At 44.4% G+C, this 25,569-nt stretch overlaps 1 protein-coding gene across 3 annotated transcripts in view; it reads left to right on the forward strand.

Annotated features, from left to right (window-relative positions):
• Positions 1 to 25,569, forward strand: part of ISA3 (isoamylase 3) — a 264,204-nt gene that overhangs the window by 231,428 nt on the left and 7,207 nt on the right. For 2 of the 3 annotated variants that reach the window (XM_087662417.1, XM_087662419.1), the window contains one exon: positions 17,082 to 17,143. The exons of the other annotated variant lie outside the window; for it this stretch is intronic. In XM_087662417.1, the coding sequence (XP_087518543.1) occupies positions 17,082 to 17,143 (62 nt within the window). The remainder of the gene's footprint in view (positions 1 to 17,081; positions 17,144 to 25,569) is intronic. 3 annotated transcript variants of the gene reach the window in all.

The raw sequence follows: 25,569 nt of genomic DNA on the forward strand, positions 1-25,569 counted from the left end.
GCAACGGCGCGGAGGAAATTGCCATATGCCAGGGACGTAAGTCTCTACAGTTTTTCTCTCTCCTACAGGCCGTCCTACCTACGTTTTTAGTCTTTCTCTCTCTTGCATGCTGTCTTGCTTGCGTTTTTAGTCTTTCTCTCACCTGTTCGCTGCGTTTTAAGTCTTTCTCTCTCCTCACTACTGTCCAAATTAAATTCAGCTTCTCACTGCTGCATTTGCTAGTGTTCGACATTCGGAGGCTGCCTTTCTTTGATTCGGGATCAGTTCGGAGTACGACACACTCTCCAACTCATTACCCTTGCCCTAATCCTTGAGATAGAGGAGTTCGAGGTTCAGTTTTCATTCACTGCATAATGTGTTTGCTGCATGAGCATCGTATTATTGGTAGTCATATCATTTCATTTATTAACTGTGTTCCTTGTCTCTGAGTAATCCTAACTCTAACCCTAACTGTGTTCTTTTATCAGTCTGTACTTTGTCGTACAGTTTCTGTTTATGCTTCGGTTTTAGGGTGTTTTCTTTACAAGGGGGAGACGGTGGGGAGGGTGTGGGGGATGTTCCTTGTGTGAGGTGGCCTATAATGCCATTAGTCCACATTGCCACTAGAGACTCCACCAAATGTTCTAGATGATATTGACACGTCATTGAGCAGCCCTACCTAAACACTTCAGCCTATCCATGTTGGATAACCTATGACAAAGAAAGAAAGAAAGAAAGTCCTAAAGAACTCTTATTGTGAGATAAAGAGAGGATTGAAGCTCAGTTGAGAGTGCAGTAGACAATGTGTAGAGTGAAGCACGACACCCAATGCAATAGACTGAAAAGATTGCAATCTGAAATTAGAAAGTACAACCCTTAAACCTTACGATTGTAGGGGGTATTTACACTTGAATACGATAAGTGATCGTAAGTGTGTGACGTAAGCAAATACAAAAGAAGACAGAAAGTCTAGGGGAAAAACCTCTTGTGCCAAGAGTAAAAAATGCCCCAATGTCCTACTGATCACCGATACTTCTTTGTGAGCGTAGGCGTGAGTGAAAACCCAACAAACCCCTTGGAGTGAAGAGTGATCAAAAGTACAAGGATCATCCATCACCAAAGAAGATCAAATTTAAAGCATTGCGAAATGCTTCAAATTTGTCACAACAAAGAGCTCTGGTGAAGATGCCTGCCACATTACTAGTGGTAGAACAATAGAGAAGGCTAATATCACTTGCTGGAGCTCCTCGCAGTTTTATCAGGTAAAGCGAATGATTAGAGGCATCGGGGGTGAAACACCCTCGACCTATTCTCAAACTTTAAATAGGTAAGCGGCCGGGGTTGCTCTGTTGAACCCCGGCGCGGAATGCGAGCTCCAAGTGGGCCATTTTTGGTAAGCAGAACTGGCGCATGTAGCCTCTCTCTGACAAAGTGATAATGTATCTCAATGTGTTTCGTGCATGCATGAAACACTAAGTTCCGTGCTACTGCAATGGCTTTCTGACTATCAGTGAACAAAGAAGTAGGCTCTGTAAGAGATACATCCAAATCAGCTAGCAAGCGTCTAATCCATACGGATTCAACTGTGGTAGTGAAAGCTGCCTTGTATTTAACTTCACATGATGATGTGGCAACAATGGATTGTTTCTTGCTAAGCCAAGATATGCAAGATGAGCCAAGAAATAAACAATTGCCACTAGTGGAGTGACGTGAGTTATAATCACCAGCCAAATCAGAATCACTGTAAGTATGTAACTGCAATGATTTCCTCTTGCATAAAGGAATCCAAAAGATCTAGTACCTTGCAAGTAACGAAAGACACGCTTAATAGCTTGCCAATGTGACATGCGTGGCTAATACATATATCTGCTCAGGGCTGAAACTGCAAACTATATGTCCGGCCTAGTGTTGCATAGGTAAATAAGACATCCAATTGCTAGAGCATATGTGTGTATATCAAACAAATCACTATCATCATGTAATGACAGCTTTAGTCCACGTTGCATTGGTGTACAAACTGACTCGCAATACTGTAAGCCAAACTTATCAAGAAGTTTACCAATGTATCTTGACTGTGATAACCCAATACCTCTAGCATCATGTGTGAAGTGAATGCCCAAGTAACAATGCAAAGACCCCAAGTTTAACATTTCAAAAGTTGCAAATTTTGTTTGAATGCTGAAATCTAATCAGCATGTGTCCGTGTAAGCAAAAGATCATCAACATGTAGACAAATGATCAACATGGATCCCCCCTCTTTACATACGTAAAGGGTAGACTCAGATGAGCTGTTTATAAACCCTTGGTTGAGCAAAAAGGCATCTATCTTTCCATACCAAGCTCTAGGAGCTTGTTTCAAACCATATAATGCCTCTTTCAGCTTGCAAACCAAGTGTTCGGATCCCTCAATTGCAAAACCAATGGGTTGTTGCACATATACTTCCTCATGAAGTTCCCCATGTAAAAATGCAGTTTTAATATCTAATTGATGCATAGTCCATCCATAATGGGTAGCCAAAGCAACCATAGACCTGATGGTCGTCATTCAGGAGGTAGGAGCAAATGTCTCCTCATAGTCAATGCCTTTCTTCTATGCATAGCCTTTAGCTACAAGCCTTGCCTTATATTTGTCAATGGATGCATCTGCATTCCGTTTTAGCTTGTAAACCCATTTTGTTCCAATGACTTTCTTCCCAAAGGTCAAAGACACGAAATCCCATGTTTGATTCTTAATGATAGAATCCAATTCAGCTTGCATTGCTGCCATCCAATGCACACTTTGTTGTGCATCCTCAAAACATTCAGGCTCCTCATCTTCAATTGTGTTTGTTGCTAGAACAAACTCCATGGTATGTGCAATATCATGCATATGAGCTTGCCTTCTAGTACGACCAGCCATGGGTGCATCCAGATGATTATCTTTCATAGTTTGTAAATACCATCTAAGCATTGTCCTGCCTCCTGACTGTGCATAAGGTCTTACTGAATTTCAGTTTCAGCACTTTGCTAAATATTCAGATTAGCCAATGGCTAATTTTCTGCATTTTCCAATGGGGCAGTTGGCTGAACATTGAGTTCACTTGTTGAAACTCCAGTTGAATCACCAAATGTAATGGGCAACAGCCCTTCAAATACATTATAGCAACTTGATATGTGTCTAAACTAGCAAGGGATAATTTTGATTTTTCATCAAATAGTACATCCCTACTAACAAACACCTTTTTAGAGACTGGATCATAGAGTTTGTAGCCTTTGCTCTCACTACTATATCCCACAAAAATGCATTTGACAGCTTTGTTATTCAACTTTTTTCTGAGTACCTGGGGAATGTGTGCATATGCAAGACACTCAAAGATACAAAAGTGTCCAACAGAAGGTTGCCGACTGTTCCAAGCCTCAAAAAGTGTAATTTTCTTGAAGGCCTTGGTGGGGCATATGTTCGAAAACATGGCAAGCACATAACGGCTTCCATCCAAAAACTATGTGGCAAGCTCTTGCTTTTAACATACATCTGGCCATCTCCATGAGTGATCGATTCTTCCTCTCTACAACCCCATTCTGTTGTGGAGTAGAAGCAGTAGTGAATTGATGAACAATGCCCTTGTGCTTAAAAAAGGAATTCAGCAGAGAGGATATATTTTCCCCCCCTCGGTCAGAATGGAGAGTCTTTATTTTATAGCCAGATTGGTTTTCAACAAGTGCTACAAAAGCTAAGAATGCATCATACACTTTTGACCTTTTTTACTAAGGAATAGACCCAACAGAATTGAGTAAAGTCATCAATAAAAGTCACAAAATAGTAATATCCTCCCAATGACTTTGTCTTCATAGGCCCACATACATCTCAATGCACTAATTGTAACTTGGCTATGGTTGTAAAAGCAACATAACGGGGAAATGAAAACAATGTATTTTTCCCAAAATGCATCCTTCGCACAAGTGCTTAGGAGCTCTCTTCAAAAAAGGTAATCCATGTAGCATCTGTATATGCTGTAAGAGCATCAAACTACCAAAGTTCACATGCCCCAACCCGAGCATGCCATAACTCTGCCTGTATCATAGCCGGAGTAAGAGTGGATACCAAGTACGTTGACTAATCAATTGAAAGAGGATCTAACTCATATTACCCATGATAGAAAGTGCCAGTCAAGACCAAAGTCATGTGTCCCTTGTCTCTCACCATGCATTTGTCATCATCAAGGGTGACATGCAATCCACAATGTGCCAAAGAAGAAATAGAGAGCAGATTCTTCTTTATTCCTAGCACAAACAAAGCACATGTAGTTGGAGAATAGAGTCATCAATGGATGTGAGCACAATCTCCCCAATATCTCTAACAAGGTATGATGCATTGTTGGCGCACTAGATAGACTTGCCAACTGGAGGTGCACCAACAAAAGCAAATAAATCTATGTGAGTTAAGATGTGCGTAGGAGGACCACTGTCAAAAAACCAAGTGCTTGCATCCTTAGTAGAGCTAAATGCTCGATCAGCGCAAGAAGAGTCATAACTGCATATATAAAAGCAATAGTCCCTGTCTGCAACAAAGGACGCTGACTCAATAGCAGTGGAAGGAGCATCAGAAACAGACATTCGTGACTCCTTTTTCTTCTCCTTGGCTATGCGCTTTTTACACTCAGTGATGTAGTGGCCTGGTTTCTTGCAATAATGGCATTTTCCCTTTTTGGCTTGCGTGCCTCCTTGTTTTTTGTTTCCATGTGAGGTGTCTAAAGTCCTAGAGCTCTACGGAGCATTCTTTACTTGGTTGTTTTTGTCCTTCTGTCTAGCCATACAAGCTTGCTCAGAGGCTATGGCATCCATACCACTATTTCTTCGTGTTTGCTCCTCCTCTAGAAGCAAACTGATAAACTGAAGAAAAGTAATCGGTTGTGCAGCAATCCTCATGGTGAGGTTTAGGGCCGTATGAAAAGCCAAGCATAAAGGAGGTAGAGTTCAATGTAGTAGATATCAGTAGTGCATCTAAATAGTACTCATCGGCATTCATAAGTTGCTCACGCGAGTCTTGAATTTTATGGAGTAGTAGGAGCCACAAGTCCGGGTCTAACTTCTTTGCCACTGACACTGTCGCAAAGATTTTTCGCAACAAGTACATTCTTCATCATGAAGGACCAAAGTGGGTAATTGTTACCATCCAATCTGTCCTCTTTGGATACATAGGTAAATACATCTCCTCCCTGATTTGCCATGATAATCAATAGCAAAAGAAGGCAAAAAAGCAATGTCCAAACTAGAATAACTTGGAAATCTCCAAATTTTCCAGAAATTACAGCAAATAGCTTGCTGCAATTAGTACACTGAGGTACACTTTGTCAAAACTGTCTGTAATGCACGCAGTCCAAGGTGTATTCAATGTCCAGCAACACTATAGAAGCAAAAACCCCTAAATTTCTTGCCCCAAAATTGTCCAAAATAGTCTATCTCTGATTGAGACTGCAGTTTGCATCAACCGTGTCCCAGACATGTACTCAGAATTCGCTGCCTGCCCAGGCAGAAGCCCCCTTTTCCAGAGATGAATCTGGAATAAAAAAGTAAATTTTTTAAAAAACATCTGAAACTAGTTGAGCTGGTGGCAGCAGATGCAGTGTAGACCACAAGGCATGGCAGTGCAGGTACAAGCTCAGGTGACGCTGCACACGCGGACGGGAGTAGGAGACGGCTGTGCAAGCAGACTGGGGCGGCGCAGAGGGGCTGAAGATGGCAAGGACTAGGCGGCGGCACAGGGCAGGAGTTGCAGGAGGACGGGCAGTGCTGAACGACAGTCAGGCGGGCTCCAGAGCTGACTGGCGGCAGTTGCAGACGAGGTAGTGGGTAGCCGGCACAGGCAGGCTGGGCGTTGTCAGGGGTGGGTGGACCAGAGGCGGCGTAGCCCAGGTCGTCTCAACTGGTAGAGCTGACTAAGGGCGGTGCTGTGCAAGGTAGAAGGACAGGGCATCTCCTAAAGTGGCACTGGTGGCTGACTGAGAGGGAGCCAGGCAGCTCCAGCTGACAATGGACCCTTGAAGGTTGAGACTGGACCCTACTGTTGAGCTGAGAAGCTGGAGCTCTGATACCGAATGTGACATGAAAGAGAGGATCCAAGCTCAGCTAAGTGTAGTAGATAGTGTGTAGAGTAAAGCACGACACCCAATGCAATAGGTTGAAAAGAGTGTAATCTGAAAGTACAAAGTACAACCCTTCAACCTTGGGGTTGTAGGGCTGTTCACACCCGAACACGATAACTGCCTGTAAGTGTGTGACGTAAGCAAATACGAAAGAAGACAATAAGTCTGGGGGAGAAAACCTCTCGTCCCGAGAGTAAAAAGTGCGCCAGTGTCCTACCGATCACTGACACTCTATGAGTGTAGGCGTGAGTGAAAACCCAACAGTTATGACTCATAAGAGTTGCCACTACATTACAAACGATCCATTAGCCAAGAGAGATAAAAACTAAAGACTTGTCTCTTTATCGGGGGCTTTCATAAGGAATTCTCTACTCTCTCCTTTGTAATTTTCCCACTTTCCTTCCTCCTTGGCTTCTCTAACTTTGCTAAGTTCTGCTGCTTTATTCTTGAGTTGGAGTGGTGTTAGTTCCTTTGATATCTACACTGATGTCCCCGCTAATGACTTAGTTTGCTTCATGACCTTTATCTTCTTTTTTAGATCAACTTTGAGATCAAAATACCCAACTCTTACTTGCTTTCCCTTCACTTCAATGAACATCGCATTTCCCAACTCCACAAATGGGATTACCTTTCGAGTTGTTCCTTGAGTACATCTGTGCTAAGAATATAATTTCCCTGCTCTTCTTGTGGAAGTGTGGCTCTATCCCATCCGAGAGGGAGGCCACCGACCCTAATGTATATTTGAGTCCTTTCAACCCTTTCCTTTTCTTTGATGATTGATAAAACTTCTTTTGTGAACTTTACTGGTGGTGAAGATGGGCTCGTTATCTCAACTGGTGGTGTGGAATCTACTCTTGTGTGTTGCTTCATTTTCATTTCTTGTATTTGCTGTTGGAGCTTTGCTATTTGTTCATCTTTCTTGGTTACTTCTTGTTTAACATTGAAAAGCTTTGTTTGCAATTTCTTTATTTCTTGAAGGAGATATGAATACCATGTTGATGGTTTTGCTAGGGGTGATAGTACCAGAAGTGTAGATTGTGAAAGGGCAAGAAGGACAAAGAAGAAATCAAAAGTAGGAGACAAGAAAAAGGATAAGAAGAAAGACTCTGGCTCCTACTCATCTCGCTATTGCCCGCCATCACGCCCAGGTCTCCCCCCCTCCTCCCATCACATTGCGCCTCCTTCCCTCTGCCCGTTGCCCAGTCTCCCCCCCTCTCTCCTGTCGCACTGCGCTCCCCCTTTTGTCAGCTCCTCCTCCTCACACTGCCCCCCCCCCCCCTCGCTCACCGCATTGCCTCAACCTCCCTCGCCCTGCGGCCCCATCCAGGAGGCCCCCACCCGCATGTTCCCGTCAAGAGCCAGCCATCCGTGGAGTCTACCATCTCCCCTATCGCCAAAAAACAGCATCTGCCCTTGCTCTCCATCCCCCCCCCCCTTCCAGTTGCTCCTTCCATCTGGAGCAACACCCCCCCCCCCCCCCCTCTGGTAGCATAGCAGCGTGATTGGTAGGTTCTCAATAGGGATAAGTAATGGAAACCTCTGGTCAAACGCCGGTACATTTTGCGAGTGCCTCCCAGTCAAACACCTTGCGCATCGTCCTCTCTGAGGAACAGCTCTTAGCCGTCCGTGCCACAGAGCTGGATTTGAAAGAAACAATGATCTTTGGTCACATCGTAGAACACTCCCGATCTAGGGCCCAACTTTGGGATTGACTTCACTCCACGCTGTGTATTGGCACAGCGCAGATCGCGGAGGCAGTTCTCATGGGTCAAGGGATCTTCATGGTACGACTCACCTTGGCAAACGTAGCCCGTGAGCTAGTGGATAACTCACCCTATGGTTCCATGAAGGGGTTCATATACATGGTTTCTTGGTACACTGGCTTCACAGTGGAGGCATTCGTGCTCCATAACAGGTTTCTTAGAGACATCTGGCCGCCGGTCCCCCCCCCCCCCCCCCCCCCCCTACACACTTGCCTTGTGCCTCTAATCACCCCACCATTCCTCCATCCTCCCCCTTTCCACCATCTCCCTACCCATCAGTCCCCCTAATCCCCACCCAGTACAACTGACCCCTCCCCCCCCTCCCCACAGGAGATGAGAAGCCCCATATTGCCGACATCCTCCACTCACTAGCAGCCTAGCGCCCCCCTCACCCCACACACACAAACACACAGCCACTAGCTCATCTGTTCATGCCGCTCGTCATAGTTTCCCGAGACAGGCGCAAGTGCTACCACATGAGTTCTTTCGCAGTGGTCCGTGGTCCTACCTGAGAATTGCGGAGCGCGGAGAGTTCCCACTACCTCTGGAGGTGGGGATCTTCGTGGTACGCAAGTCCAAGGAGTGGCAAGGTCCATCTGCTAGCACCATCGGATGGACCAAACTATGCTTTCTTCCTTCAGACCTCTCATACAAGAGATTGGATGATGACACAGATAGAGAAGGAGGTGAAGAGTCAGGTGGCAGACCACATCTCCAAGTGGATGGGAGGAGGACTAGCACTCTTTTCCCAGCAGTGGCCAGGTTGCATGATGGACATTAACTAGTGGGATGGGGCTGAGGTCCCACGTCTGAGCATTATCTTTTGAGCCCCTCTGCAGTGGAGAGTTCTGATGGATGTTTTCGAGTGGCTCCTGGCACATGCGGCTTGTTTCTACTAGTGTATAGAGTCACGCCTCTCAGCCTCTGGTTAATAGATGCCCTGGTGGTACCATGGTGGTACCACCAGGAGCATCTATCACCCCCATGGTCCCTCGCTCGAGGGCCAGGCTGAGGGCTACCATGGGGAGAATCAAGTTCACCGTCTAGGTCTGGAGTGAAGCGTATCCGCATGCCCCATAGCTCTTCTTCTTTGTCAACAGCTTCCATACCAAACAGATGCCTGTTCGGTCAATCACAGGTTTCCCTATGAGTTTACATCTTACATCTTCGAATGTGAACAGCCTCAACTATAGTGGGACACATGGTTCGAGGAAGTTGATTGTTCGGCAGGAGTTGTAGCCTACCCTCGCCGGGACGGATCGACATCTTACTTTTGGAGGAGCACAAGCTCAGTCCTGCCCGGGCCCATCGGGCAGGGAAGGTACTCCGAGGCAATTCACACACTTATTGGAAGCACACTATCACTGCCCACGGCAGGAGTGGAGACATATGCATCTCTATTGGCTCGAGCCTCACCGCTTGTCTACATGACCACAAGATGATTGTGGCAGGGAGGGTTCTATGGATTAGATTGGATATTGGGGACTCTTGCCTTGGAGACCTCAATGTCTATGCCCCTACTGAGGTTAGGGCACGCAGCAGATTCTGGGTGGAGATCATAGCAGGACTCCCAGAGGTGGACTCCTAGATAGTTGGAGGAGACTTCAACAACGTGGAGGCCTTAGAGGACCAGCAGCGCAGAGGAAGAAACTACTAGGGCATGGCTGGGGAGGAGCAGGAGGCATGGGAGATCTTCCTACTAGCAGTAGGAGCACGTGATGCTTAGTGAGACCCAGACTTCCACAAGAGGGAGAGGTCGCTGGACTTATCTTGGGGATACAGGTGACTAGGCGGAGTTTTGTTGGAGTGATTGGACAGGTTTTATGTGGGAGAGTGGGGATGCTGTCGTAGAGGCTAGGTAGGGCAGTTGGCTGGACCACTTTGTCTGATCACTGCTCGGTTCTCGTGACACTTGATGCCCCAGCCTCTATCCTAGACACACGATCTTGTCGGATCCTTGACTCGATCTACAAGACAGAGGTGAAGAGATAGATTGAGCAGCTCTAGACTAGGGAGTTGGACAGGAGGGACCGGATCGCAGAGGAGGTTGCAGAGGTTCCAACTGAGTTGAGCAGTATCTGCCAGGAGGCAGCTCTACAGGCCAGCACGTAGCAGAGCTGGGAGAAGAAGAGAGCACTCCGATGGAACCTAGCAGCCACGCAAAGACTACTATAGAAGGCACCAGGGGATCCCATTCTCCATGCACAGGAAGTGCATGCATGAGCAGCCCTCGCCAACCTAGAGAACAAGCGCTCGGAGTTTTCCTTCTGCGCCTCAATAGCCTTTTGGGCCCGGAAGAGGGACACGATGTGCAAGGAGTTTTTCTAGGTGCATCAGCCCCGCACCTCAGGAGAGCATATATGCAGCCTTCAAAATCAGTATTGGAGGATTCGCTCTAGCCTTGATGAGGTGATGGAGATTGCCATTGACTACTACAGACACCTTTTCCAGCAAGAGACAGCCTCAACTAGAGACAACCTTAGCCAGAGGACAGCAATGTGGACAGTAGGTATTGGACTACATCCCGTCCCTCGTCATAGAAGAGATGGGATGCTCCCTCCTAGACCCCTTCATAGAGAAGGAACTAGAGAAGGCTTTCCATGCACAGGACGGGTAGAAATGCTCGAGAGAGGATGTCTTTCTAAGGTCTTCTTCACTAGCTACTAGGAGGTGGTGAAGGACTCCTTACTGCTAGCCTTTCAGGAGATTTTCAGCTTAGGATGGATGCCAGGGAGTCTATTGGCAAGTCTTATCAGTCTCCTCCCCAAAGGGGGAGACCGGTTGGAGCTATCCCAGTGGAGACCGATCACCGTGATGTTAGTGGTCTATAAGGCACTGGCCAAGATGATTGGTAGGCGACTCCCCCCTATGCTTCCAGACATCATTCATGACACACTGACAGGTTTTGTCCAAGATAGGAGCATCCTAGATAATGTCTTCACCTTCTTTAAGGCGAAAAAGTGGGCCTAGCATAGTGGTCAGGGATTGGCGATACTAGTCCTAGATTTCGAGAAAGCCTATGACAGGGTTGACTGGGATTTCTTAGAGAGCACCATGCTGAGGTTGGGCTTTCCCCGGCTATGGATCCGCAGGGTCTTCCCACTTTACAGATCGCCTACCAGTATGGTTTTCATAGGTGGCAGGTGGGGGGAGGATTTTCGGCGCCAGAGAGATCAGTCTAGCAGGGCTGCCCTCTAGCCTCGTATCTGTCTCTACTCTTTGTAAAGGCAATGTCTCACTTTCTCAGGTCACATGTGAGTGGGTTACGTTGTTTCCGACTTCCGGTGAGAGAGGAGATGGAGCTGTTAGACTCAAAGTATACAGATGATATAACACTCTACACAGAGAATGATGAGCTGATGTTGGAGAGAGTGAGACTAGCTCTCGAGGCGTTTTGCACTGCAACAGGAGCGAAAATCAATTGGCAAAAGTCGGTTGGTTTCTTGATGGACCCGGATTCTAGCATGGAGTGGGGTGTCCACTTGGGATTCAGATGGGTGTGCAAAGGGCAGACCGCTAGGGTTCCAGGTGGGACTCGACATTACTCCCACCCAGTAGTTTCTTCTAGTCCTCAACTCTATTCGGCAGAAGCTAACCTACTGGAGTATTACTCACCTTTGCCTAGCGGATTGAGCCCTGGTGGTTAACCAGGTCCTCCTAGTGACAACTTGGTACATCGCCTTGTTTTGTTGCTTTTGCTTGTCTTATGTAGTTTAGCTTCGCCGCCTAGTACGGAATTTACTCTAGGCCGGGTCAAACGGTTCTAGGGACTCTTGGGCCAAGGTGGCATGGGCGACCATCATACGGCATGGGTCAGAGGGAGGGCTTGGGATCATAGATCCAGAGTATCATAGTCTGGCCCTTCTGGGCAAGCTAGTAGTCTGCAGTCTCACACCAAGAGGGTAGACTTGAAAGGTCCTATTGCAAGAGGGTCTCCAGGAGTGAAGACCAAGGCTTGGCGGTGACTGGAGGCTGTCCTTGAGATGGATCTTCGATGGCCTAGATCGTGCCCCCCAGATCCTCCTTTTTCTGCAGCCTACTTCTGTGTGGCAGGGCCTCCATAAGGCTGTAATTCAAAGCCCCCTAGGTTGCTAGGAGGAGATTGATGTTGAGCTAGAACCATCAGGTCAGAGTTCGGGATGGGGTACAAATTGGCGAGCACACCCACATCCAGTGGACTGGTTGGGAGGCCGGCCCTGCCCATACCATCAGGACATGGCGGGAGGTGTACAGGATGGTGGACCAGAAGGTGTTGCAACAGGCATCAGGTTGTCAGAGAGGAGTTGAGTTGAAAAGAAGGGAGATTGATGCAGCAATACGTCAAGAGTGGCTTGACTCCCCAATACGAGAGCTGGTAGAGCCCGGTGAGGTATGGGCCGCTACATTTTCACCAACAGGTATCCCCCTACAGGTGGCAGGTAGAGTGGGTGGCGCCCCACATGGGACTTTCTTCACGGTGCAGGAGGGGGGCGTTTGGTCCTTGACAGAGGGCAGCAGAATGAGGGGACAATTGTACTGTGTGGAGGAGGATTTGGGTGGTTGGCCATCAGGGGAAGACATGGCATCTGGATCCTTATGTGTTCTGGGAGGAGTTCCAGGAGTGTCGCCTCTAGATATGGTAGAGCAGGTCACTTGATAAGTTGGAGTGGAACCTTAACTCCATGATCAGTCAATGAAGATGATGATTGCACCAGTGGGCTATCCTTTTGGCAGTAAAACTGCAGGCAGCTGGAGCAAAACACAGTCAGCAACAGATGATATTAGTAGGGGCTGCAGCTGAGGTGATGGCGATCAGCTGGATGGCTGTAGAAAGGGCTGGGTGGCAGCAAGTCAAATGAGCGGTGATGGCAGCAGGGTTGGTGCCAGCTAGGTGGCAGCTACAAAAGTAGGATAGACTTCTTCCAATTGGTGATGAATGCCAAAATTGCTGGTGATTGCAGTCTCTAGGGAATGGGCATGGTCCTACCATCCAAAAATAAACCTCTTTAACATGAACAAAGCTTTTTGGGTCTGTTTTAGGAGTAAAAATAGGCACTAATGCATGACAAGTTAATATCAATGCATGCCCTAATTTTGGGGGCTCGATACACACTTCTTTGTAAGATTGCTTTGCTTGTGTGGGAGAGTGGAGTCTTGTGCCCATTCCACGTACCATCTTTCCATGTGTTGGTGTATCCCATTGATCTTTGCTAGTGGATTCCTTAACCTTTTTGATTGAATCTCGTGTTTCACTATGTTCATTGATTATTGTTTTGTGTCGTTCTTCCATTGGGACATATTCTAACTTGTCATGGTCGTGAGAGTGTCTTACGTCCCACCTTGTCATGGCCGTGGCTGTGTCTAGGCTCATGATTTGGTATGTGCGACTGTGTTGCAACATGGCTGCATTCTTGTTTGCTATGGCCGGCCACTGCGATCGCCAAGAAGCCACCGAGTTTCTTGGAGTACGTAGCCAGGATTGGCAGATACATACTGATGCAGGAGGACATGGACTGGGCACCTTCGCGTAGCAAATGCTAGGCAGAGCACAGCATCATGGATGCTTTCCGGTGGACTTTCTAGTGCCGCCTATGGGACAGCTGGAGGTCGAGGAGGGTATCCTATTTCTTATGGTTGTTGGCACATGGCGGCCTGGCGGTGGGAAGTTGGCCACCCCAAATATAGAAGGATGGAGGGTGTAAATGTTGCATACAGTAGTTTCTAGAAACACCAAAGCACTGCCTTTAGTCGTGTGAGGCGGCGCAGCTCGTGTGGAGAGGAGCATGCCACATTCTCTACTGTGTAGCACCTAGCCTTGGATGTATCTCATGTGGAGCTTTCTGTTGGCAGGTAGTTAGCCAAGGCCGACACCTTTTGTGTGAGGCTGGGATGCAAGACACGATCTTCATCATTGAGGCTAGGTCATGCACAGTGGTCAGCTTGGAGGCTCTACCCATCTGCCAGGTACTGGAGCCCACAACAGACCACTTTGAGGTATGGGACATCATAGGGAGTCTTACTCAATGGCACATCTGGAAGGCACAGTGTTAGGAGGTTTTTGGTGGGGAGAGACTTTCAGTACAAGTGACTTTGGCAGAGCTCTGGACCTCTATCATCCACTCTCTCCGCAGCGGATGGGACCAGGTGTAGGGCGAGTCTCGAGCTCGTCAGGAGCTCTGTTTTGACTTCATGCGCAGTTGGGGCAGCCAGGACCTGTTCTTCATGATGCAGGCAAGCATCCCCCCTCCCTCCGCCATGGCTTCTTGCTCCCATCCCCCCCAGACTGCCTTGAGAGGCTTGTACACATGATGTACTTAAGACCTTGCACCAGCTCCAACTAGTTTGTCGAGCATGAGCATTCCATTGTAATTAGTTTTTTTGAGTAATATAATCAGCCACTTTTTACTTGCAAAAAAAAAAAAGATTGTAAAAGGATAGACAAGAAGGATTTCCTTCGGTACTCCACTTGGATGTGTCTAACAAAAGTGGGGGCTGTTGGAGAAGAGTACCCCCTCCAAGGGTGCTGCCCTCTCTCTTTTTTTTTTGGGGGGGGGGGGGGGAGGGAGGGTTCCTTAAGCTACCCTAGTCATATTGGTGCTGCCCTTTCTCTTTTTTTGGGGGGGGGAAGGGGGGCTGTTGGAGAAGAGTACCCCCTCCAAGGGTGCTGCCCTCTTTTTTTTTGGGGGGGAGGGGGGCTTCCTTAAGCTACCCTAGTCATATTGGTGACGGACAAGGAGAAAAGAAAAGCAATGGATAGAGAGAGAGAAATGGATGAAGGTGGGGCAAGCAGGGTCAGAGGGCAAGGATAGGGCAGGGTTAGGGACATGGGCAGGCTCGGAGCGGGGGGCAAGGCAGGGCTAGGACGGGGTTAAGGCAAGGTCAAGGCAAGGGTAGAGGGCAAGGGCGGGGCAAGGGCAGGGATGGGATGGTAGTGATCCCAATATCAATTTCATATTGTATTAGTTTTCTGTGCTTTGTTTAATATTTTGAGTTATTTGTTGTTCCCTAGCTAGATGTTTCCTCTTAAGTATTGCTTCTTTATTCTATTTGGGAAACATGACAATTCCTTGAATCTCAAATGTATCTAATAGTCTCATAGGACAATTTGACCTTTTGCAAATAGTAACACAATTTTCTTCTTTCTCTTCATCTGTCTCCTATTCATTCTCCTTATCTTGGCTAGATGCATAAGGAATTTGGCATTGCAAATTGGAGATTTAAGTCTCAAATTTGAAGCCAATGTGTTGTGGACTATTTTTTGTTGTTCTTAGTCTGTAATAAGCAGCAAGAATGAAGGTTTGCATGGCAATATTGGAATGAGTGCATGTGTGCCTCTATGATTGAGGAAGGTTGTTGATGCAAACTTGGTTAGTGGATCATAGAGTACGTGAAATTTTGGATCTATATGTGGGCTAATTTGGGTGCAATAGCAAAGGGGAAAATTAGGGCTTTATGCTGATGGTCAATTGTGATGTGCTTGCAATTGTTTAAGACTCAATTTGTACATGGATGTGCATCGGATCAAGGGGCAAATTGAGTGTTGTGATTGCTAGTAATGGAGGAGAGCTTGGTATTCTAAATGTTGGAGAATTGGCTTAGTCTATAGTGGAAGAGTGGATCCTCGGACGCCAATCCCTGTCAGGTGTCCAAATCCTTGAAGAGCAATCCCTCTTGGATTTTGGGCAGGGCCTTACTGTCCTTGGGGATTTGAATCAATTCTTTGTTGTATACCAGATGTTTCGAATTAATGTGAAGAATAATATTGCAAGGGCACCACCGTTTCGGGGTCAATCAGATGTCAGTTTTCAACTCAATTTCTCAAGAGCAATCTAGCCCAAATTGGTAGAGAGGTTCCATTTTGATTATCTTTCACTTAATGATGTTTTGCATGCTTTAGTGTGCTGTAAATCTCCGGGTTTCTAGGGTTCACAACCACGCGTCTGTGAAAAGAAAGGCTGGTTTCAGAAGTCCTCAGGTTTGTCTTTCGTAGAAAATCAATGTCTTTGATAGTAACTTGGGGTTAGGTGCATGGGCCACTGACGGAAGACTACGCTTTCATTATGAGGATATCTATGATAGTCTAGTTTTGCTTAGCCTCGGACAACATGTGAGTAGCATTCCCACTTCGATTTTTCAGAGACACTTTGCAATGAGGGATGGTTTCATACATGGAAGATGATTGGCAGCATTACCACGGTTGGTTTATCTGGACTGCAAGATGCATCTATGGTATAGACTTACAGGATGTCTCCACTGCAAAGAATCTCTCTAAGACTTGGATAGACTAGAGATATAGTTCACTCTCGATCGTAGATGGGAGAGACTACAAGGTGACTCAGAGTGCATGATGAGGAGAGATGCATTTTGACAGACCTGTGGAAAAAATCTCCATTATTCTTACATTTGGGATCGAGTCAATCAATTATTAAAGGTTACAGAAGTTAATATGGATGCTTGACTATTTATTTTAGTAGAGTGAGGGAAGAGGCTTTGCATCAATAACAGCTTTGAATTATCATAAACAGGCTACTTAACTCTGAAATTTGTATCCAGATTTTTGAGTTTCATTTTCAATCAACCCCTGTACCCTTTGCTATGGTTGCTTGCTTTCTTCATCAGATGCTATCCATATGTGATGGGATGTTTGGTTTTTTCTATCTTTCATACACTTCTAGAGCCACTTGAGACTGTTTGGATACTCTTATCAATCACTGAGACTATTGTGTATGATTGCTACAAAGATTTGTCATGTTCAACATACTGGTTGATTTTTTTGTTCCATGTTTTTATTGAAACACAAGACTCACATTAAGGGCTCTGTAAATATGTAGAACATTGGTAAAAGTAGAAAAATGCTCCTTTGTGGATGTTGATGATGATTCTGGGAAGGTACTATTGCTGGGTGGGTGAAGATTGCACTTGGCAAATCAGCATTGCAAGCTCACTTGGGTTTCCACCTGTTGAAAATCTCCTGACTTGTTCAGATGCTGGGCCAGTTGTCTCATTACATATTATCCTTAAATATGGGAGACCATGTGTGGTTATTATCACTGAGCTTGAAAAACAGAGCCTTATTTTAGCTGTTTAGTAGGTATTGCAGTCATATAAGCAGCATCTCAAGGAGCTTCGTTTGGCATGTGATTACATACTCAAAGGAAAACTTAAAAGCCTTTCACTACAGTTTATGACATGCTCTCTTTTTGAAATATCTTACAGTTTTTAAAACATGGTAATGCAGGCTGATGTGACTTGGCATGAAGATGACTGGGGTAATCCACATAGCCGATTTTTAGCATTCACGTAAGTAAAGATATATTGAATAAAGCTCACAGAACTTGAGATCCTTATTAGCAAGTGACATGCATGTGTTATTGTTTAAATGTGATACTTTGTCAGATATATTGTATGTATGAACAACTTTTGACTACTGACCTGTCAACATGAAAATGTACTTTTCATTTCATAGTCCTTAAGAAAATTTGGTGGTAGGAATAAATTTTTTAGCCCTTTCCTCGTTCCTTTGAGGATTCTGCTTGCTTTGGCTAGTTGGATTCTATATTTTCTCCACCTCCCTACTAGTGATTAAACCATTTTCCCAAAGATATTCTTGAATGTTACGCGGCACTCACTACAATGTATATTGGCATGATTAGGAACTAATGAGTCCGTACCTGAAAGGTAGTGCTCATAAACTCCTAAGGGCATGACTTCGAATTTTTTTTGGTAGTTTCTCCTCCCATTTGAAACTCTACATTGTTAATTGCCTATGTTGAGAGTGTTGGGAGCTCACACTCAGCCGCTAAGATCCACGGACTGCTTATTGTTTCAAGCCTTTCAAGCCAAGTGCTAATGGCTACCTCTCACATAGCCAAGATGCTACTCTCTCTACGAGTGTAGTGAGCTAATCTAGTGAGTGATTTTAGAGCAAAGGTCAACATGAAAAAAGGTTTGTGGTTATGCTTTTGTCTGTCTGCTATTCAATTGAGGTGGGGGGTGGGGCTTTAGTACATTCATCACCACTCTTTGAAGGCTGTGGCAGTTTGGAAGACTACAATCAACTTCCAGTGTTGCGGAGTTGATTTTTGCTGCTTTGATGTGTTGTAAAGGCATACTTTCAGCTACTCAAAAGGATCTATCTCTAACCGCATGCACCTCTAATTTATGGTAGTGTTAGAACTCCTATTTATACTGTACAAGCTCTCCTCTCAAGCCAATTGATAAGTGGCTTGAATGGATTTTAACTTGACCATTGTACATCCTTTCCTGTATGTTGTACAGAGCAATTGGTACAATGCCAGCTGGGGTTCAGCTGGGAATGACTGAGCTTTCAAGTGCACTCTCTCACCAGACACTGGGATCAGTTGCAGGGGGGTTTGGACCCAGGACGCCAGTTGACTCTTACCTCCACAGTTATGAGAAGCATAGCCTGTTATTGACAGCTAAATGGCAGCCCCATTGGATATACACTCCCTGTCTCAGCTTGTTTTTGTCATCTGTTATCCCTCATCCCTACAGCCCCACCATGCCCAAACTGCCTTGCTTGGTTGTGTATATGACACGATCTAGCTGCTGCTCTCTTGTTTTACATGGCAGATTGATTGTTCACTCGGCCATTGTTTTATGATGTACTTTGCAGCCTGTTAACGGGCATTTGAACTTTGTTCAAGGAGGGTGTCCTCCAATGTTTCATTATTAGCATTTTCTTTTCTTGGGGAAAAAATGGTATTCTCATGCCATTTGAGATGCTGCATCATTTGAATTATGCACTTGGTCAATGACATCAGCTCCTTTGGCACATGGGACTCTATCACTTTCTTTTATTTGTACATGGGACTTTGGCATATTCTTTTCTTTGTACATGGGCCTTTGACACCTTCTTATAGATGGAAGATTTGTTATCTACTCAGGCATGGTTTTCTGATGTCCTGAGCAGGCCCTGATGGGGCATTTGAGCTTTGCTCAAGGGGGTTTCTTCCAAGGTGTCATTATTTGAGTTCTCTTCTTCGAAACATTAAAAGGTATTCTCGTGCCTTATTGGCTCCACGTCAAAAAGCTCCTGAAACTCTAGGACAGGCAACCTCTCTAATTAATTGGTACAAATGCTCTAGATTTTGGATTTTTGACACTCAACAGCTGGTTTGGAGGCCACATGGGGACTTCTCTATGGTTCTAAACACAACCTTATTGAGGTATTAGACTTTGAGAAGGCTTTGAGGTTGGATTTGCAGTTGCCAGTATTCAACCACCTCTCACAAGAAAGCTTCTCTTGAACCACCTCGTAAGGATAGAATAAGGCCACACTGTAGGATAGAGGACTTGCTCTCCTGGGGGAGGTTCTCTACTCGAGTTTCTTCAACTATGGGGGAGTGGTTCACTTTTCTAGATTCACCAACTAGTACTCAAAGACAAAGACTTCAAGGTGTATTGCAATGATCACTACCACTGGAGAGTTTTGACTTTTCAGTGAAGAGGGTGAGAGACTTGCGAGGGGGTTTGGATCAATTGAAATTTGCCAGAGAATCAAGGTGATTGCTCACTGCGACAAGAAATCGTACTTAGACCCTGATTCAGTGATGTGCATGATGGATTGTTGAAGGTACGTGGCATGTTAGAGGTGTTGAGAATCAAGCTTGTGATCAGTTCCACCGACTTGACCGATCTTGTGTTAGCTGTCACTCTACATGTGTGTTGTAATAACTGAGTCGGTCAAACTCAACTATAGCTAGTGGTACGGTCAGTGACCTAGTATGGTTATCAGTTATGTGTGATTAGACTTTAGTAAGCATTATGGAAGAATGAGAAGAAGAGAACAATGAGAGTTCACTACTCTCTGTTACAACTCCATGTCTTTGTCTCTCTCTCTCAATCTTGAACATGGTATCAGAGCCTGAACGCTTAAAGATTGAAGGCTTGGCAGTGGCCATTTGACATCAAGACATCAAATCTGAAGGAAACGTCAACAAAGGAGACTGTGCCTGCAGCCTTTTTTTTTTTGCAAAAGCTATATCTTGCTACAAAAATGAATTTTGGAGAAACGGCCCGCCTTACTTGACCGTTTCGACGTGGTCTACAACTTTGCAGAATAAGGTTTTTTCAAATTCTTCACAAATTTTGAGATATTTAGCATAGACCTGTGCAGACTATCTTTTTACTGCAGTAAACAGCAGGTGGTTCAAGGGCATTAGTGGCTTTTATCCAATAATGCTAGAAACGATGAATTGGTTGCTATCTTGAATTTGGAAAGAGTATACATACAGGGTTGAAGTATTTGTGACGCTTATTTGCCACTGATAAATGCTTAGACCATACCACTTGAGTAATAAATGCTTTCTAGGATACTGTGAGTGTTGAAAGTCCAAAGTCTGGACTGATTTGTTATTGGTTATACCGAGGTATTAACTATTTATTGTTTGCAAGAAGGATACCTATCATCTTCACTTGACATACATGCAATATATTCTAACGGGTTGAACATGTATCAACTCTTGTATAGAGTGGTAACTGAATGAGATGTTTTGGGGTTGTTTTGAGATCTGAATACTTTTGTTTTAGAAAAGAAAATACCGTTGGTTATAGCAGTAGACTAGCTATAAACAACATATAGTTAGAGTATTTGATACTGCTACTTGCATACAGTACAAACATTGATGCTTGTTTGGTCATATATTAAATTCCCAATATATTGGGACATGTTTATGGTGGTTTGAGGATATTTTTGAGCTGAGAATATCCTGATTATCGTAGAGTTTATGCTGTTGGTTATAATAGGTTGCTTGCCTGTCCAAAACTGTGGAAAAGTCTAGTAAATGTTAGCATCAGTTTTATGCATCTATCGATGCTTGTATGGACATAGTTTGTTGCTGGGATGTTTTGCCACTACCATAGAATGTTTTAAATTGATTTGAGCTTGGTTTATGCTCAGTTGACTATTTTTTTTCATTGTTGTAATACATTTTACAGCAAGTTGTCATAAAACTATTCTTGAACTGTAGGAATATTGTTTCTGAATTGTAGAAAGTCTGTTCGTGAACTGCAGGAAACTGTTCTTGAATTGCAAGAAGACTGTTTTCAAACTACAGGAAGACTGTTTCTGAATTGCAAAAAGTTTGTTCTTGAACTGCAGGAAAACTGTTCTTGAACTGCAAAAAGTCTTTTTATGAACTGCAGGGAATCAAGCTCTTATAGATTGCATATAGCATTGAATACCTTGGTTGCATATATGGCAAATGCTCAAGGCACTGACAATATCACTCAAATTATGGGAGAGAAGCTTGATAACAAAAACTTTGCTCTATGGAAGTTCAGGATGCAAAATTTTTTTATTTGCTGAGGTTATTGGGATTTACGTACAAAGATTGAAGCTGAACCCGAATTGCCTAAACGGCATCCTACATAAGAACAACGGAGAGCTCACCGACAATGGTCAGAAAGAGTTAGTAAAGTACTACATTGGTTTTCTTTATGTATTTCTAATGTGATGGCTATGCAAATTACCAATTACTATTCCCTGAAGGATGCTTGGGATGCACTCATAAAGAATTATGGTAATGTCACGCATGCAAGGATAATACAGTTGAAGCAGCAATTCAACAACATGTCTAGGAATGGCAAGAGCATTCAAGTATACACGACGGAAATAAAGACCATACTTGACCAGCTGGCTACTATTGGATCTCATGTTTTAGAGGATGATATGATTGCAATGACATTGAATGGGCTAGATAAGGAGTATAAGGCATTTGATACGTCCATTTCTGTGAGAACAAAACCCTTTGATTGGGATGAGTTACTTGCACTGTTGCTACATGAAGAAGTAAAGCTTGGCTAGCACATCTCAAAATAGAGACACTGTCTTTTACTCTAGTTAGCAAGCTAGAGGTGATAGAGCTCATGGAGCTTTTCGGGATCGAGAAGTCACTCAAAACACACATGTACAGCAACAACAAAATGCTTGGCATAGCTCAAATACGCAAGGACAATGAGGATCTGGAGCCTTTAGAGCAGGGGGAGAGCACCTAGAGAAAGAGGTGGCTCTTGACAGTCACATGAGCAATCTAATAGCGATAAAGACTGTCATTATTACGGAAGATATGGGCATATTGCGAAGGATTGTCATAAAAAGCAAGCTGATATGAAGGCAAAAGGTAGGCAACATGGACATTATGCATCTTCCAGCGGTACTCGGGATGACTAGGGAGATAGACTATTTGCTATATAGCATGTATCTAAAAATACGCCTAAGCAAGGCAAAGATGAGAAATGGTACATAGACTCAGGAGCATCCAATCATACGACTCCTCATGGTAAATTGTTTGATGAGTTAGTAGCAAGGTCTCATGGAATTGTATGTACTGGTGATAATACACAGCATGATATTCATCATACAGGTGTGATTCTGTTGCTTATGCCTTATGGCAAAAAGAAGAGCCTACATGATATACTACATGTGCCTTCTATTACCAAGAATTTACTGTCATTTGGGCAGATGACTCTGAACAGAGCTACAAGTTAGATTCAACAGGGATGGTTGTTTTATTGAAGAATATGGCAATGGCTGTAAATTGATTGCTAAAGGCAAGAGAGATGGCAGAATGTTTACCTTGGATGCATCTATCCCGGAATTGAAGGAAGCCATGTTTGCCCATGATAATGGAGTAGTTCAAAATGTAGAAATCTGGCACAAACGCATCGGTCATGTTAATGTAGAGAAGCTGAAAAAAATGCAACAAAAAGAGGTTGTACTTGGCTTGCTGAAGTTCAAGTACAGTGATCTTGGACATGTCTGCTCTGGTTGTTAGTTTGGGAAACAAGTGAGATTTCTGTTCGTGAGACATGTCAGAAATAGTTCTCGGCCTTTGTAATTGATACATTCCAATGTATGGGGTCCTGCCCATAATGCGCCTTTTGGTGGTGCCAGGTATTATGTATCCTTCATTGATGATTTCAATCGATACACATGGCTATACATTCTGAAGCACAAGGATGAGGTGCTAGATGTGTTTAAGGACTTTAAGAAGCATGCTGAAAATGAACTTGGCTGTTATATCTCATGTTTAAGATCTAATGGAGGTGGAGAATATGTATCCAAAGAGTTTGACAGGTACCTTGCTAAATATGGCATAAAAAGACAGCTCACATGCAGTTACACACCTCAAAAAAACGGTGTGGGAGAGAGAAAAAATCGGGTGCTTATGGAAGCTTAATGAAAAGAATTTGCCAAATGCTTATTGGGTTGAAGCAGTGGTTACTGCAATTTATGTGTTGAACCAAACACCTATTGCTGGGATTCATGATTTGACTTTGTATGAGAAACTTTATGGGCACAAGCTTGCCGACATCAGTCACCTAAAAGTATTTGGTTGCATTGCCTACGCACATGTGCCTAATGAAAAGAGAAAGAAGTTAGACCCAAAAGCTATCAAAAGGGTTTTTCTTGGCTATGCACAGGAGAGAAAGGCTTACAAATGCTATAATCCATCCACTCAGGAAACTTTGATCAGCAGGGATGTAGTTTTTGATGAGTTGGTCTCATGGTATGGTAATCCGAATGCAATGGTCTTTGATGGACCAGCTAGCCCTACTTATGCTGAAAATTATCCTTCAGCTAGTACGTCTATGAGTGGACCAACAGGTGATGGTCATCTACTGTTAGTCCTTGGACAGGAGAACTCCGCAGTCGTGCTATTGTATCCACTGACACGGATATGTCAGTGAGGGGGAGATTGGATAAAGGCAAAGAAAAGATGTTTGGTGATGTGACTGGCCCACTTACATTTGGATATGAGTCACCTGGCAGTGATAGTCTTGATAGTAAATTCGGCATACCATTAGTTATGATGCCTGGTGTGAGGCAAACTAGGTATGTGCCGCCTCATGAGAGGCAAGCCCAGAGTGCACCGCAGCTAAGGAGGACTGAAAGGGTCAGAAAACCATTTGATAGGCTGACATACAGTGGGTATTCAGCCAGACATTATGCATATATGACTAAAGTGATAGGCTACAGAGAACCTATGAAGTTCAGTGAGGCAGTTATAAATGAAAATTGGTATGTTGCCATGAATGAGGAATACGTAGCATTGGCTGAAAATGAGACATGAGAATTGGTCCGTTTGTCTGAAGGCAAAGTATCCATTGGCTGCAAATGGGTTTATAAAGTGAAATGCAAGTCAGATGGTTCGTTGGAAAGGTATAAAGCTCGGCTGGTTACAAAGGGCTATGCACAACAAGACGGCCTAGATTACGAGGAGACTTTCAGCCCGGTTGCCAAGATGGCAACGGTGAGAACAGTTATTGCATTAGCGGCTTCTAAGGGCTGGAAATTATGGCAGATGGATGCCAAAAATACATTCTTGAATGGTGACTTGCTTGAAGAGGTGTATATGGAACAGGTTGAGGGTTATGTACACCGTGATTATCCGACATATGTGTGTAAGCTGAAAAAGGCCTTGTATGGGCTGAAACAGGCATTAGGAGTATGGAATACTCGCATTAGCAGTTATTTGCAGCAGCTTGGTTTTCAGATAGGTCATGCAGATCATAGCCTGTTTACAAAGAAGACAGAGCATGGTTATGTTTTTCTGGTGGTTTATGTCGATGATTTGATCATAATTAGAGATGATGATCATGGGATTGCTGAAATTAAAGCAATGTTACAGGCTGAATTCAATGTCAAGGATCTTGGTGAGCTGACGTACTTTCTCGGGATTGAGGTTGTGTCTACACCTCAAGGTACATGGCTATTACAAAAAGAGTATGCTCATGATATGCTACTGAAATATGGCATGATGGAGTGTAAAGCCATGGAAACACCATTGGATCAGAATGTCAAAGTTGCAGTTGATGCTGGGACTAAGATCGAGAATGTCACTATGTACAGACAGATGATGGGTAGCCTAATTTACCTTACTATTACTCGTCCTGGCTTGAGTTATGCAGTGGGGCTGATTAGCCAATTTATGTAGAAACCTCGTAAGCCACACTTAGATGCAGTTAGAAGGATTATGCGGTACGCGAAGGGTACTACTGATTATGGGTTGTTTCATGAGCATGGGAAATCATTCGACTTAACAGGTTATACAGATGCTGATTGGGCTGGTTGTCTCTATGACAAGAGGTCAACCAGTGGTTATGCTTTCAGTTTGGGCAACAGTATGATTAGTAGGAGTAGTAAGAAACACCCAACCGTTGCTTTATCTAGTACAGAAGCAGAATATAGGGGTGCAGCCTTAGCAACATGCGAAGCAGTTTGGCTTGTGAAACTGCTACATGACTTGGGTATACAGTTGGACAGCAATGTCACATTGCATTGTGACAATCTCAATTGTGTGATACTAGCTAGCAACCCCGTTTATCATGCTAGATCCAAACACATAGAAGTTCATTACCATTTTAGTAGGGAGATGGTACATGCTGGAAAGATTGATCTACTCCATGTGAAGACAGAAAACGAGGTAGCAGATATCTTTACCAAATCACTTGGTAAAGAGAAGTTTGTGCATTTCAAGGAGCTACTTGAGTACAGTAGTTAGTTTGAGCTTGAGAGGGAGTGTTGAGAATCAATCTCATGATCAATATCACCGACATGACCGACCTTATCTAGACAGCTATTGTCTTAGTTGTCACTCTACATGTGTGTTGTAATAACTGAGTCGGTCAGGCTCAACTATAGTTAGTGGTACAGTCAGTGACCTAGTGTGTTTATCAGTTATGTGTGATTAGACTTTAGT

Source organism: Lygodium microphyllum, chromosome 22 (assembly GCF_053477565.2).
Source record: "Lygodium microphyllum isolate KBCC chromosome 22, Lygodium_microphyllum_v1.1.10, whole genome shotgun sequence".
Taxonomy (NCBI): domain Eukaryota; kingdom Viridiplantae; phylum Streptophyta; class Polypodiopsida; order Schizaeales; family Lygodiaceae; genus Lygodium; species Lygodium microphyllum.